The 14,484-nt window shown below is 35.7% G+C and overlaps 2 protein-coding genes and 1 pseudogene across 7 annotated transcripts; 1 reads left to right on the top strand and 2 right to left on the bottom strand.

Moving 5' to 3' along the window:
• Nucleotides 1–115: 115 nt before the first annotated feature.
• LOC110645391 (co-chaperone protein p23-1-like) lies at nucleotides 116–1,723 on the top strand (annotated as a pseudogene).
• A 786-nt stretch (nucleotides 1,724–2,509) lies between these two features.
• LOC110645389 (histone-lysine N-methyltransferase, H3 lysine-9 specific SUVH3) lies at nucleotides 2,510–8,864 on the bottom strand. 5 transcript variants are annotated; one of them, XM_021798535.2, is made up of 3 exons: nucleotides 8,753–8,864; nucleotides 6,409–8,564; nucleotides 2,510–2,878 (listed from the first exon to the last, which is right to left on the bottom strand). In XM_021798535.2, the coding sequence occupies exon 2, from the start codon at nucleotides 8,466–8,468 to the stop codon at nucleotides 6,459–6,461; it is 2,010 nt and encodes a 669-aa protein (XP_021654227.2). In that variant the 5' UTR covers nucleotides 8,469–8,564; nucleotides 8,753–8,864; the 3' UTR covers nucleotides 2,510–2,878; nucleotides 6,409–6,458. The 5 variants fall into 5 exon arrangements, with proteins under 5 accessions (XP_021654227.2, XP_021654229.2, XP_058007616.1 ...); XM_021798537.2 differs by having other exon boundaries at nucleotides 6,409–8,604; nucleotides 8,753–8,858; XM_058151633.1 differs by having other exon boundaries at nucleotides 6,409–8,671; nucleotides 8,753–8,858.
• Nucleotides 8,865–10,164: 1,300 nt separating this feature from the next.
• On the bottom strand, nucleotides 10,165–14,339 carry LOC110645394 (CO(2)-response secreted protease). 2 transcript variants are annotated; one of them, XM_021798542.2, is made up of 11 exons: nucleotides 14,180–14,339; nucleotides 13,908–14,014; nucleotides 13,721–13,818; nucleotides 13,467–13,628; nucleotides 12,936–13,047; nucleotides 12,197–12,689; nucleotides 11,999–12,099; nucleotides 11,654–11,896; nucleotides 11,320–11,434; nucleotides 10,999–11,212; nucleotides 10,165–10,770 (listed from the first exon to the last, which is right to left on the bottom strand). In XM_021798542.2, exons 1-11 carry the CDS (start codon nucleotides 14,261–14,263, stop codon nucleotides 10,217–10,219), a joined length of 2,283 nt encoding a protein of 760 aa, XP_021654234.2. In that variant the 5' UTR covers nucleotides 14,264–14,339; the 3' UTR covers nucleotides 10,165–10,216. The 2 variants fall into 2 exon arrangements, with proteins under 2 accessions (XP_021654234.2, XP_058007631.1); XM_058151648.1 differs by lacking the exon at nucleotides 13,467–13,628.
• Nucleotides 14,340–14,484: the final 145 nt, after the last annotated feature.

A 14,484-nucleotide genomic window follows, 5' to 3' on the forward strand; every position in this document is an offset into this window, starting at 1 on the left:
AAAATATAAAAATTAAATAATTAATTTTATTAAAATAAATAAAAAAAATAACAATTTTCCCTATATTATACCTGCTCTCTCGCTTAGCTTTTTGGTCTTTGAGTTTGACCTTGTTTTCAAGAAAGGCGCTTATTGTAAATACCGTGTGGTCGAGCACACCCAATAAAATTCCCTCCTTTTGGCTTCTTCCGATCTTTGCACTGTCAAACTTCAAGAAGCTAATGCGAGAAGCATAGGGCTCTCTCATTTCCATGAATGTCTCCGATCACTAGCTTCGTGTCCTGTATTAAGGTCTAGGTAATCTTTTCTCTGTATCTATAGCTGATCTACAACCTTTTTTTTTCAGCTTCATTGCTTCATGATTGTCATTTGTGTTGCACCGGATACTGAAGGCAGCCCCAAGTACTTTCTACTCCACCTGAAACCACGGCCAGACTAATCATTCTGGATAAGAGGGAAAGAAAACACAGGACCTCTCTGGAATGTTCGAGCTCCTTTACTGCCCATTTAAGGATGATGACCATCATCTTCTTTCTTCACATTCCACGCCTAAAGTCCATATCTAATCCAATACTTCTTCTCATATCTCTTCTTCCTTTAAGAAAATGAGGTAAGCCTTCTTGTTTCCCTTTGCTGGGATAGTAATTCCATTTGCTACATATATAGAAGGTGACCCAATTTTCTACTTTGCTTTTGGTGTAAAGCTAAATGGGTATTGAATTATTTCATTTATTATTTGTTCAACATTTGGTTTCATTTTACTCTTAAGTACCATATCAGGAAAGTAGATATTGCATCATGGTTAAAAGTATGTATAAATATTTTGGATGTGGATAAGAAGTTGTATTTATCTATAGAAATTTATGCACGTATGTGTTTGTTGCAGCCGCCACGCATTTGTGAAGTGGGCGCAGAGAAGTGACAAAATTTACATTACTGTTGAGTTGCCTGATGCTAAGGACGTAAAGCTCAAGCTTGAACCTGAAGGAAAATTCAGCTCTTCTGCCATTAAAGATGATGCCCTTACGAGGTTGTCATTGAATTTTTTGATAAAGGTCAATGTGGAGGTAGATGATCATGACCTCTTGGAAGTAAAATAGACTTGTGTATAACGTGAATTAGACATAGCAAAAGGTGGGATTTTTTCGTGCAGGAGAGCACGTATAGTATTGGTGTGAGAATTATTCTGTGTTATAAAGAAAGTAGAGCAGAAGTGGTGGAGCTGGTTGGTTAAGCAGGAAAGAAAGCCTCCTGTGTTTCTCAAAGTTGACTGGGATAAGTGGGCTGATGAAGGTGATGAGAATGGTAGATGTTTATTTTGCTGCTCCTTTTTTTTTTTGGGGCTGATTAGGCTCCAAGCGGAGGTCCCTTGTAGACTACTCTCTTGGTGTTTTTATTAATTAGCTTCATTAACTAAGAGCCTTTCCTCTTGTGATTGTAACAGATGGAGGTTCCTTGAATTTTGATAACATGGATTTCTCGTTGACTATGTAGCTCTAACAGTAGTGAAATTTCCTCAGCTATTAATTATCCTTTTTACCAAACAGTTTGTTAAGGTAGTTAACAAAAGTTTGTTAATTTATAATGTGGATCTTCTTCAGGTTACATGATCGTGTTAACAATCATTTTCACACAGAGATATTGTTTCTGTAATTTAGGCCTTTCACCTTGCTGCTTACTTCTATAAAATTAACGTAGTCTTTTGAGTAAAAGGCACTTATATCTTTTTATTAGATATAAGATCCATCTATATAGATAACATCATTTTACACCCACAACGCCGAATACTTTGAAAGAAGCTTCTAAAGTTTGAGAGAATCTATTTTGACTGGCATGCTTACATAATATATAAATCACACTTTAAAAGAGTGGACAATTAGCTAGAGCTATAAGTGCTATAGCGAAATACCAACAAATAATATTAGATTTTTCTTCCTGCTGATTGAGATTGATAATACCCTGCAGAAGCTTGACATGGTGGGGATGACTTTGATGAGGAAGAATTGAAGGACGAAGAAGGTTAGAATTTTCTCTGTGAGTTGGTTGAATTTCTTGAGAAATTTACTTCCTATCCTTGTCTTGCGATGCATCAAAATTTATACCTGCACATTCTACATCATACAGTTTTAGAATATTAAACTGTCCGAACATGCATGCATTGCTGTCTCCTTGATCTTTATCATTGTTCCTGTAGCTTCGAGCTTCTCCGAAGCGGCCAAAATCAAAGAAGCAAAAGTGGTAAAAAAGCCAAAGAAAGGAATGATGCAGAACCTAGTACATCAGTTGCCGAGAAGGTTAACGCTTGATTGTCTTGGTAGGTGACCAGGCTAGATTGGTGCTGATTTCAGGCGATCTTCGATTAGGTGCAGCCCGTGCTGGACTAAAAAGGGTTTGCTTATTGGATAAAACGGACTCATTGCGATCAAGTTATAAATTACTATTTTCAACAGCATGACACTATTCAAAAACATTTTTTTGATTTAAAACTGCTATGGGATTAGATGTCATCTTACAGAAAAAGAAAGCAAGAGAGAGAAATCCATTAGCAGGGATGGAGATTGGATCATACAAACATTCCACGGCCTGCAAAGGACACTGACTTTGCAGTAAAATACAAAATACCTAGGATAGAAGCAAAATTTACAGAGCAGTACTAATGCGAGCACTAATACACTTCACTACCGTGTGGTCCTGCACAAAATTACAAGGCAGAGGATCCAAAACTAAATCTGCCCTTAGAAGTAGAGCTGTCCTACATGGCTAAGCACGGCTGAGGAAAAACAAAAACAAAATGTGCCCATTTAACTGAGTAACAAACATTGCATTGGTGAATGACAGCTCCAAATATGCATATAGATTTTGCACTCGCCAGGAATTGCTGTCACGTTCAAAGAAACATAAGTATGAGAATACATAGAAGTATACACTAAACAAGAAAAAAGTAAAATAAAGCAGTACGTTGTATCATTTTTCAGAATTTCAATTGGAAATGTTTTATTTCCACAGTTGTTTTCTTTTTTTTTTTTTTTAGGATGTTTTACTTCCAAAGTTCCAGTTAGCAGAACAATAAGAGTTTGTACACTCATCCACATATTGGCCACAGGCAAAACAGGCTCAGAAATGATCAAATCTGAAACATGCGTAGTCATAGGCACATGGACCCAAACTGACCTTAAACCTTACAGAGGGGATCAGTTTCAATCCCCTCCTATCCATGGACTGAAACTGTGTGGTTCAACCTTGCTAGAACCATATAAAAATTGAAAAAAAAAAAGTGACAGGGCAGGCGAAGGAAGGCATGATGTGGATTGAAACAAACTGCTCAAAGGCCAATCCGGTTTTGATTCATTCCCTTTCTCAACTCTGAACAGTTGGTTTCAGAGCCAGCTCAAACCGGATTGATCACCAGGTTGAAAGCAACCATAATAATGCAAGCTGAGCAGCTTATGGAAGATACTTTTAAGGATATTTGCTGTTACTATAAATTAAACAGTCAAATTTAACCAGAGTCTGATTATATGAAAGGCAGAAATAAGTTCCACCCTACAGAGCAACTACGTCAAAAATACAAAAGGCATTTGGTAAATCTGTATGTATAGAACTAAAAGCCAAATTTGGCATCCCACTCTAGAAAAAGAGACAAAGCAGAAGCAAGAATCACCAACAATGCTCAGGTTCCACTGAACCCATAACTCATTGGAGAACCATACAGGGGTTTTCTACTGGAATGTTTATTGAATTCCAAAGTATGAAAGAAGTTCAAGAACAAAAACTTCATCAATCCACTGATCCAGCCATCCTTAAACACAATCTCCGAATTTACAAAAAACGCCCTCCCATCCCCACCCCGCACAGAACTCCCCAGCCCTGAAGAAGAGAGACAGCAACAACCACCAATCCTCAGAGAACAAGATTTATTTCATACACTCCACTGAATCATAAGCCCATTCGAAAGCACCATAACTTGCTGTCAGAATTTTCAACTAGAAGATTCATTCCAACAAATGAAACATTTATTTCAAAAGAAAACTTCAACATTCCAGCCCCCAAATAAAACTGCAAACATTTCAAGTAAACTTGATATCCTTTGCCCTTAATTCCACACAAATTTTGAAATGATACTTAGACAACAATTTTCATTGCTCTTTGATGCTTCCACCATGCTAGCAAATAGTGCACACTTATTTAGCCAATTTCATAAAATACATTTTATGCGTGAGCAAGTTAGATAGGGGCAGGTGGGGGCTCAGGGGGAAGAAAAGCATGCGAAATTCCACACAAAATCTAGGTTATTTTTTCAACTAAAAAACTTCCAGCAAGCACGCCAAAATAACCATGCATAGTCACCGTTGATACAGTAAGGTTCTACTTGTACAGCTAAATAGTAAACAAATTAGGTAGAGTGTAGCAAGTCTCAACAGCTATACAAATGTAGGTTCAGACTGCTTGTAAAATACTTGTATACAAATACATCACCTTGATGTCAAAACAGGAGAGAAAAAAATGAAGATCTGATAATTGTTTTACTAGGATCAAAAGACTATCTCATCTCATATTTCTACTGTTGAAATAGTCAAGTGAAGAATCCCTAGCAAACTAGAGAAAACTTGAACCGAAGTAAAGACTTGTATGCATAGCAAAGTTAATTGGCTTGTCAAAGGTGTGTTTAATTATCTCTAAGGTAATGTTTGGTATAAATGAATTCTACAAATTTTGTGAAATTCATTTATAAATCTAAGATTTTAGTGTTTGGTTTAAATGAAAATTCATTTGAAATTCTTAATTATCAATTCCATGAAATTTATTATAACTAAATCAAATTCCATCAAAATTGATAGAATTTGCAAATGAATTCCAAACTTAAAATCATATATATTTCAAGTGACAATTATTCTCTTATTATATATTATTTAATTTTATTTTATTTATTCCAAACACAAAATTCATTTTATTTGAAATGAATTCCACATTTAATATAAAATATACCAAATAAAAAAATTCATTCGTAAATGAATTTTATCATGGAATTCATTTACAAATCAAATGAATTTTATCGTAGAATTGAACCAAACAAAGTCTAAAATTGAATTATAAAATTGTGCCATCAGCTATATTTCAAGTGCTTCAAAGTTAATAAGCACCAGCAGAATGCTTATACTGCAGCAAAACCATTACTTAAACCCATAAGATGGCTGCAAAGTACCATAGAAGAGGCCTCGGCAAAAGCCAGATGGCTGCAAAGTGCAAAGTACCAGTAAAAAGGCCTCAGCAAAGTCTTTTAGACCCCACACTCAGAACAAAAGTGAACAAATGAATTTGAAAAAGGGGGGAAAAAGATTTAGACATGGTGAATACAGCACAGCAATTGCTCCTAGAATACACAGAAAAAATTGTTCCTTTGCAAAAAAAAAAAATTCTTCAGGAGCTGTTGTGAAACTAAACTAATTCATACTTTGTCAGCACACAATTTTTGGCTGTATCTCTTCTTTCCCCATCCTGTTAGAATCCAATCATTCTTACAGACCGAGGCATCTACAGGTCTATGATATCCTGCCTCTATTTATCCTCAATAGGTGTTGCCCACACCTTAGAAATTTCTTATGTGTTCCCTTGCATGCATCTTAAGTAACAATACTTTTACTACACACCCACTATACATGATTAAGTTCCACTTGTCTACTTATTTATCTGCTACCACTTAAGATCACTTCAGCTATTATAAATCAATGAATCTTCCAATATTTTTATAATTATTACCATCCAAAAAAGAGTATTCAAGTCTCCAACCCATGAATTTACAACATAAATAAATAAAAAATTATTAACATGTAAAATTTGGCACAAAAATCTATAAGTATTTTGGAATCTTCAAGTAAAATGCCCCTTCCCCAAAAAGCTTGCCCATGATAGAAATGGGCCCCGTCCAGGTTTGGATTGGAACTAGTCAAACCCAGATTTAACTAGAACCGTCTTTAACTGGACCATTTTTTAACAATCCAGTTCCAGGTCCAAAAAAGAAAATTTCACTTTAAAAAAAAAATTGAATGTCAATTTGATCAAACCGGATTGAACCGAACCAGAACCGAGGGGGAACCTTCTGTCCGGTCCCTGGTTCCCAGCCCTTAGGACCAGAACCGCTAGTCTGGGTCCAGTTCCAGCCTGGAACTGGACTGCACCCATGCCTAATATGGTAATAGATAAGCTGTGCTATGTGCATACAGCACACTTACATGCAAAGGGATGAGTCTGTGTTTCTTTGCATTTTTTTTTTTTTTTTTTGAGATGCTGTTTTTTTGCATGTTGATGTACACATAAACAGACAAAAATTATATAGAGGAGCACAAACAAATGCAAGACTGTAAGAATCCAAAGTTCACTTAAAACACAAACAAGGAACATATTGCAAACCTTTTCATCCGACCGTGCTTGCAGCCACAATGCTGGATCACAGATAATCTTCAACCAAAATGACCCCGGCATCTTGGTGATCCACATAAACATTTCTTTTTCCCATGAAGTGCATTATTACCATCAGCCTCATCTGTGCAGGTAGTCCCATAGTCATAAGTCAACTCTGTCATAGGGGGGATGTGTCTCAATGCAAAAAATGCAATGCGGACATAGGATTCATTGTTTTGTTCATATGCAACTGGTTGCCAAAAAACATTTGGATTGCAACTATGATTCATAAATCGAGCTACATTTCCAGCATTCTTGGCACTTATGATTAGCGGAGAAGGGATGTTGTATTCCTCAGTGGTGTCATTATTATCCTCCTCTACAATTCCAGGTTCACAATTCCATTTGAATGGCTCATAAACACGTGTTGTATCAAACACATAATCATCATCTTCACCTTCACCATCCTGCCTTGTCTTCACTTTTTCTATGACTTCACCAGAATATTCACAAATAAAAGTGCCAGCACGAATAGGATCCCATGACCGCAGTCCCCAACCTCTGTCCTTTGTTTTAAACACTTCCAAGCGAACCTTTAAACCAGTTTGTGAAACCCGGTTCTTACAGTTGGGAATGCATGGACATGTGGGACCACATTCATGAACCAACGGCCTCCGGCTAACTAGAACCCCGTTGGCAGTATAAGGGAAGTCACCTCCATTTTTCCTATTGCAAGAGCAGTTCAGATCACCTGGGGCACACGCACTACGACAGTTGCATCCATAAGAAGGCTCCATCAATTTAAATGGTTTAATATACTTGACAGTAGCAACATATGTGAAGTAGGCAGGTCCCTTCTCTTCATCAACATCATTAACGAGTGAAACAGGGATACTTTCGGCCCCCGAAGTGAGGTCTGGCAGAATTAGACCAACCCTTGAAGAAAACCCTTCACGCCACTGCTGAATTGATTTCCAAACAGCAAAAGCACTTGGCTGCCCAGGCAACCTAAGCAGCTTATACTTGAATATATTGCAACCAGATTTCCCCTTTTCCACCCATGACTCCTGGATCCTATATAGCCCATCATACACATAGACCTTTGCTGTTGCACTAATGGAATCCTTCATACCCCGAATGACTCTCACTTCATTGTTACGGTGCAAGCTCCTCTCCATTGCAAGGTTACCCCTCTCAAGCTTCTGATCAGCTATTTGCTTATCCTTCTTGTTACTGTTGACATTGCCCCCATGCCCACTATAAATCAAAACATCCTTATCCTCTGCCTCATCATCATACCCACCAGAGGAGACAATGCTTACAGCCAGAAGATCTTCTATTTCACCTCTCACAACCATGCAATCAATCCCAGCCATGGACTGGGCATGCAACCCAACCAACAACATCTCTATTCGGAAAAAGAAAATATCCCCAATTTCAACTCCAGGAACCACTCCAACTCTCTTTCTCGCATTTGTCCTCGCCCCTTTCTTCATCAGAATCTTTCCCGCTTTCAAATCTGCACGGCTAACAGATTCCTTGGGATCCTCTAATCGGCTAAGCCTTCTCCTAAGGGCATCAAACCTCATTCGCACACTATTTACCACTTCCCTATCACCATCCTGCTTCTGAGAGAAAGAAATCCCCACAACGAACTTGGTATTAGCAACAGACAAGGCAACATCCAGGTCTTTCTTGGCTTTCTTTTGAGACGAGGTAGACCTTGGCCGCCCCACAGGGCGCTTTGTTGGGGCATCAATGGAACCATCTGCGTTCCCATCTCTAGACACCTCTCCATTAGACAGGGGGGCCCGGAAAGATCGAAGTGGCGCTGGAGTGTGGGTCTGTTGGTTGAGGTCAGGAGGGTTGGGTTGCGGTCCATTAAAAGGGTAAAACGGGGTAAACCCAGTTGGAAAAGGGCCAGAAGGAGGTGCACAAACAAACGGCGGAGTCTGAGGGCTCGATGGAAACACAGGTACCAAAGTACGCAGCGGTTTGACGTCCAAAACTTTTGATTTGTCAAACGTAGTCGAAGGAGGTGCAGAATTGTTACCAGATCCTCCTTCCATTACCAATTACTCAACCCGGAACAAAAAGTAACCCTCCAATACCCAAACAAAACCCACCTTATACTTTCTCCCAAATCAACACTTCATTTCAAATTCCTTCACCAAGAAAACCAAGAAAAAAATCATTTCTTTTTCCCTGCAAATAAAGTTATGCATGGCCAAGAAAATCAAGAAAGAGAACTGAAGATCCAGAGGCCCCAGAACTTCAGTTACAAAATTAAAAAGCAGATCAAAATAAAAACTTACGAAGAAAAAGGAAACAGGAAGAAAGATTAAAAATTTACCTTGAAGGCGGATTGGTCGACCGTTAGCGCTTAGCAAGAAAAGAGAAAGAGAGTGAAAAGAGAATCGGAAAGGGAGGGTCGTGGTGGATATATGGCGGTGGGCTTTGGGTTTATTTTTTCTTCCCATTTATTCTTTTTACTTTTTTTTTTTTTAAATCTCTTTATTAGAAAAAATCTCTTTATTAGAAAAAATCTCTTTATGAAAAAAAAAATAATTAAAATCTAATAAAAAATTACTAATATAACGTTAATTATATCAAATAAAAAAAGAGATTCTATAAAATATTAAATCTTTTTTGTTTATAATTATATTTTTATTTATGAAACATATTTTTATTAAAAAAACATTTTTAAAGTATCAATGGTATTAATTTTCTATGAAACTAAATTTAAAAAGGCTTTGCGTGATTATCTATCTAAATTATTGTTTTTTGTAAATTTTATTATTTAATATTTATGTAATCCTATATATTCTAATTTTTATTTGCTAAAATAAGCAGCTGAAACACTTGTATATTAAAAATTTTGTGGAAAAAAAAAAAGAAAGCAATGAATTATTGTATTTGCCCAATAATTGCTTTTCTTTTTCAAGGTTTCTTAAGTTGCTTGAGTTACTATTCGTAAAAATATTTATTAAAATTTTTAAATTTTTATTTTTATTTAAATTAATATATTATCATTATAAAAATTTTAAAATAATAAATTATTTTTCAATTATTTTGAATAATATTAAAAAATACATTTTAAAAATAGTTTTAACCTGATTTTTTCAAAAAAAAAATAAAAGCCTTTAAAGGGAACCGCATAAATTTGCCAAAAAATTATAAAATAAAAAAAAATCTGTACAACATAAGTATAATTCCTAATACAACTTTTTTTCCTGTTTATAATTTATTAATGCCTTTCAAAGTGTCTGAAATTATAATATTTTAATTAAATTTATAAATTAAAATGTCAAATATATATTTAATATATAAATATATAAAATATATATATATTTATATTAATATTAGACTATTCAATTTATATATATATATATTATATCTTGCTCTATAATATATCAAGTTTAATAAAAAAAAAGTCTTTATCAATTTTAGAATTTATTTAGTTTATGGAAAATAATTTATAAACGAAAAATATTATTTTTTAAATTATTTTTTTTAAATAATTTTTATAAAATATTATTTATTATTTAATTATAATATTAAATTAATAATATATAATTATATTATATATAAATAAATAATTTCACATTTTAATAAAATTATCAAAATTTAAAAAATAACACTCCTTTTAAAAAAATTATTTTTTTGGTAAAATTGTTTAATTTTTCTTTGATCAAAGAATATTTTCTGTGACCTCATCTTATTAAGTATTCCAAATATTAGAAAAATTTTAGCAAAACAAACGCAGAGCCAAACTCTGATATTTATTTCCTCTATTTCCATTTCCTTAAACGGCATTTTAGTGAACATTAACAGCAAAAACGATACGAGCTCTATGATGGCCGTCAGACCACATTACATATCCGAAATGATAACCCTTGGGAGCTTTCCTACCATCAAACAACACTCTAAACCAAGCCTTTCTCTTACTCTCATTGAAACTAATTTTCTTCGGAGAAACGTTCACCGTTAATCCCCTGGAAGCATACACTCTGGAATAATACGAGGCATTTGTAGACCCAACATTTGTCATCTTCCTTCTAATGATCTGGGCAGGGTGCTTTTGATCAAGCTTGCCTACGGAGATTGATGGGTGGTTGATGCTACTTGTAATGAGCTCTTTGCTTGATCCCTTCGGGCATTTGAATTTTGTCTTTGTCATTTTCTTTACTTTTGTCTCTGAGTATCCATAGTAACAAAGGAAATTCAAGTAATCTTCTTCTGTGGTTTCGAAGACTAGGCCTGGATCAAGAGCTCTGGCTGGGCTGATTTCTCCTACACCAGCTTCATGTGGACTTGCCGGGTAACCTGAGGTGTTTGTCAATGGCTTTTCCATGTTATTAGAAATGGTTGCTACAAAACAGAACGTGGAAAAGAGAATTGTTAGTCATTTTTATTAATTTTCTTGATTATTTAGCTCTCGGGCAAAATCCTGAAAGAAGTATATCAGATGGAAAATAAAAACAAAATAAGGTGTTTTAACTAATGTGCTTTAGCTTAGTGGTCTCCAGGACAATAAAGTCTCGAGTTAGAGTCTGGTCAGAGCCAAATGAAACAAAAAAAAATATAAGGTGTTTTCACCTGTTGTCATGAGAGCTGATCTGATCATTGATGTACTCCAATTGGGATGAACTGATTTTATAAATGCGGCAGCCCCTGATACATGGGGACAAGCCATGGAAGTCCCAGATTTAATGCCAAATTTTGATGGCTTCTTTCCAATGGGAAGACCTGGTTCATCACTCAATGGAGGAATTGCTGCCAAAATATGAACTCCTGGAGCCATTATATCAGGCTGATTAAGAAAAACTTCTATTAGATTGTGCTATATAGAAATTTTTCGGAGAAAATAATAGCATAGATATATGTAATTGAAGATTAATTAGTTCAGTCAGAGAGAACCTTGAGGATATTTTCTGTAAGGTTTCCTGGGCCTCTTGATGAGAAAGATGCAACAACTGGTGATGGTCTAATCCCCAACACATCAACTGATGGAAGAATAGTTGCTACAGGTTTCCTGTTCAAAATGTATAGAAATGTATTGATGTTATTTTTCTAGTCCAAAAATACAGACAATAAGTGTTTGAATCAAAGAAAATTTAGTGGTCCGAATGCCTATACCGTAGTACAGGAGGTCAGGATTTAAATCCTGACAGCCCCCAACCGGCACCTTGAAGAATTTCCCAAGTACCAGAAAAAAAAAAAAAAAAAAAAAAGAGAGTTAAATTAGACTTACTTGCTGGACTTGATGTAGTTAAAGATCTTATACCCTGCATGCTTCTCAACTTCAGTGAAAGGAAAAGAACCTGCCTTATAAAGATAACCTTCTACGTTTTCGCCAACTAAAATCAACCCTCTGGCTTTGACAGATTCTGCAGCATATGCCCTGTCTTCTTTCCAAATAGTTTTGTTACTGGTAACACATACGATTATCTTTCCTGAAGCTTTTTTGGAATCTAATGACCCTGGAACGCAATTCCTGCAGTTGGAGATTGAGAAGATGTTGAATTTGGAAAACACTAACACCAGTAACAATAAATATTAAGAACCAAACTTATGTAAATGCTACAAAAGTATGAACCTTGCATCTGATACAAGTGTGTTATTACTGGCAACATTCTCTCCAAGTGCTAGCGGATACATCTTGGACCGAGTGAGATTAGAAAAATTGATTGCAGATCCCTACAACATCGTTTGCGAGAAGTGAATTTCAGCTGTATATTATTAGGAATTGATTCTGCAGAGTTGAAGAAATCAAATTATATTAATGAAATTTTACTTCAATAGTTCTTCCATTGCCAAGCATCACCCTGGACTGAAAATCCCTGTCAATACTAGAAGCTGCAACTGTAAGGATCCATGGAGCTGTGTGAGAAACTGTGTAAGCATCCGGACCATCGTTACCAGCAGAGCAAATTACCATCACACCCATTTGCTCAGCATGGAATGCTCCAATGGCAACTGGATCTTGTAAAAATCCCAACTGAATATCTGAGCCCATTGAAATTGATATTACATCAACTCCATCCTCAATAGCATCATCAATGGCCTTCAGCATAGCATCAGCCGTGCATCCTGCACGTTCTGAACATATGTTATAACTTGCAATCCTAGCAGAAGGAGCCCCACCTCGGGCTGTCCCTCTTGCCAATCCATAAAAACTAGCATTCGCGACTGCTAAACCAGCTGCAGTAGATGCTGTGTGCGTTCCATGTCCAGAAATATCCCTTGGTGAGCCTGGGAAGTTATAGTATCTTGCACCAATCAACTTCCTTCAATATTTCAGGAAAATAATGTTTTCAGATTGGCAAAATATTTTTGGTGTACTCATGCTCAGGGGTATTCTTGTGCCCTGATGCCTGGAGTGCTCCCTAGCAAAGTAAAATTCTGGTGGATAAGGAATGATTCCCCATCCTATCAACTAGACTAATCTTGTAAGGTGCTTTCTTATTATTTTGCCTTCTACTTTCACTATGCCTTGTACTGTAAAGGAAAGTTATGAGGATTGAAGCAGTCACCTATTACAATTGGACTTCTTGAAGTCAGATCCATCCATGCAGACTCCCTTCCATCTTGAAGGTATTTGCCCCATGTGGTCATCATTAAAACTTGGAGACTCAGGCCATATGCCTGTAACAGAAAAACAAACACTAATGTGAAATCTGCAAGCAATCATTATTTCCCATTTTCTGGTTTTTGATAATTTTGAAAGGCAGAGATGAAAAAAAAAAAAAAAAAAAAAAAAAAAAAGAGATGAAACCATTCTGCTTTATGCAATGTGCACAATCTTGTATTTTGGTCATAGTGCAGTCACAATTAATGCAACCATTATATATACAACAGTTTTATTCTGACCATAGATCATCGCAGATTCTATGCAAATCACACCATAATCAACGGTGGGAGTGCATTCATTATATATACAGTTGTGACACTGAATAATTATCTTACAATTAAAGCCAAAAGAGCTTGGGCTCACCATATCAAAAAAAAAAAAAAAAACTCCAAGAAGATGTTAACGATTCTTTAACAATAATATTAAGAGGCACCTGTGTCTATTATTCCGATTATAACATCATGTGATGAGTGATGGTGTTGATAATAACCAAGCCTTGATCCAATGCCAGATTGAGCATCCAAGAAATCCCAAGAACGAGTTGTATGGAGTTGAAGAACCGAATTAGGAAAGACACAAAGGACCTCAGGATGGTCTGTTTCAAAATAATTTCTCAATTCTTAAGAATAAACTTAGCTATATAGAAACATATTTAGCTGAAAAGGCTTAAATTATAACTAAAATTACCAGATAACAAGGAAGCTTCATCCTCAGTAAGCATTGCAGAGAACCCATTAAAAGCATGGTGATAAGAATGGATCAAAGATATTCTTTCACTCTTTTGGCTGCAAAATATTACCATCATTATCAGACATAATAAAGGTCCTTGAAGTCCTATAGAATCTTTAGTAGAAAACGTAAGTACAAGAACAACCTGGGTATAATGGATGACAACAAATGCAAATGGGCTGATTCTGCAATTCTGGCACCTACTTCTGTCTTCTGATCATTCCATGAACTTCCCATATAAACAATATAGGGCTGCAGAGAGAAGATGATAAATCACAGTCTATATATATAAGCCATAGCAATGAATACTGCAAGTGCTGGACTAGTCTTGGAGGATAATAAAAACCAATATTTGATCAATTAACTTGGTGATAATTTAAATCCCAAAAGGAAAAAACCTTATATTTGACGCCATACCTTGGTGGTTTGAAGTGGTGCTGAGGAAGAAAAGATGGGGCATGACATAAAGGAAAAAAGAAGCAGTAGCAGAAATGAAGCCATGGGATGAGCAGCTTTCCACAGCTAGTGGATTATTGAATATTGCCATTGACTAGTATGTTGGCACCATTTTATAGGCAGACACTTTATTCTTGGGATAATCTCATTTTAATTGTCCAAATTTTGTTTGTGATTGTTTACTAGAGTGTCTTAAATTGTTATTTTTTTTGAAAAAAATATTTTATTTTATTTTTTTAATTTGATCTCTATTTTTTTATTTATTT

This window comes from Hevea brasiliensis, chromosome 1 (genome assembly GCF_030052815.1).
Source record: "Hevea brasiliensis isolate MT/VB/25A 57/8 chromosome 1, ASM3005281v1, whole genome shotgun sequence".
Lineage (NCBI taxonomy): Eukaryota > Viridiplantae > Streptophyta > Magnoliopsida > Malpighiales > Euphorbiaceae > Hevea > Hevea brasiliensis.

Excerpts from the sequence above, each read along its gene's own strand:
- LOC110645389 (XM_021798535.2), bottom strand. The coding sequence starts at position 8,468 with ATGGAAGGAGGATCTGGTAACAATTCTGCACCTCCTTCGACTACGTTT.
- LOC110645394 (XM_021798542.2), bottom strand. The coding sequence starts at position 14,263 with ATGGCTTCATTTCTGCTACTGCTTCTTTTTTCCTTTATGTCATGCCCC. Across the intron at positions 13,048-13,466 it reads AATCGGAATAATAGACACAG|GCATATGGCCTGAGTCTCCA; the intron begins GTGCCTCTTAAT and ends TTTCTGTTACAG. Across the intron at positions 10,771-10,998 it reads ATCAGCTCTCATGACAACAG|CAACCATTTCTAATAACATG; the intron begins GTGAAAACACCT and ends TCTGTTTTGTAG.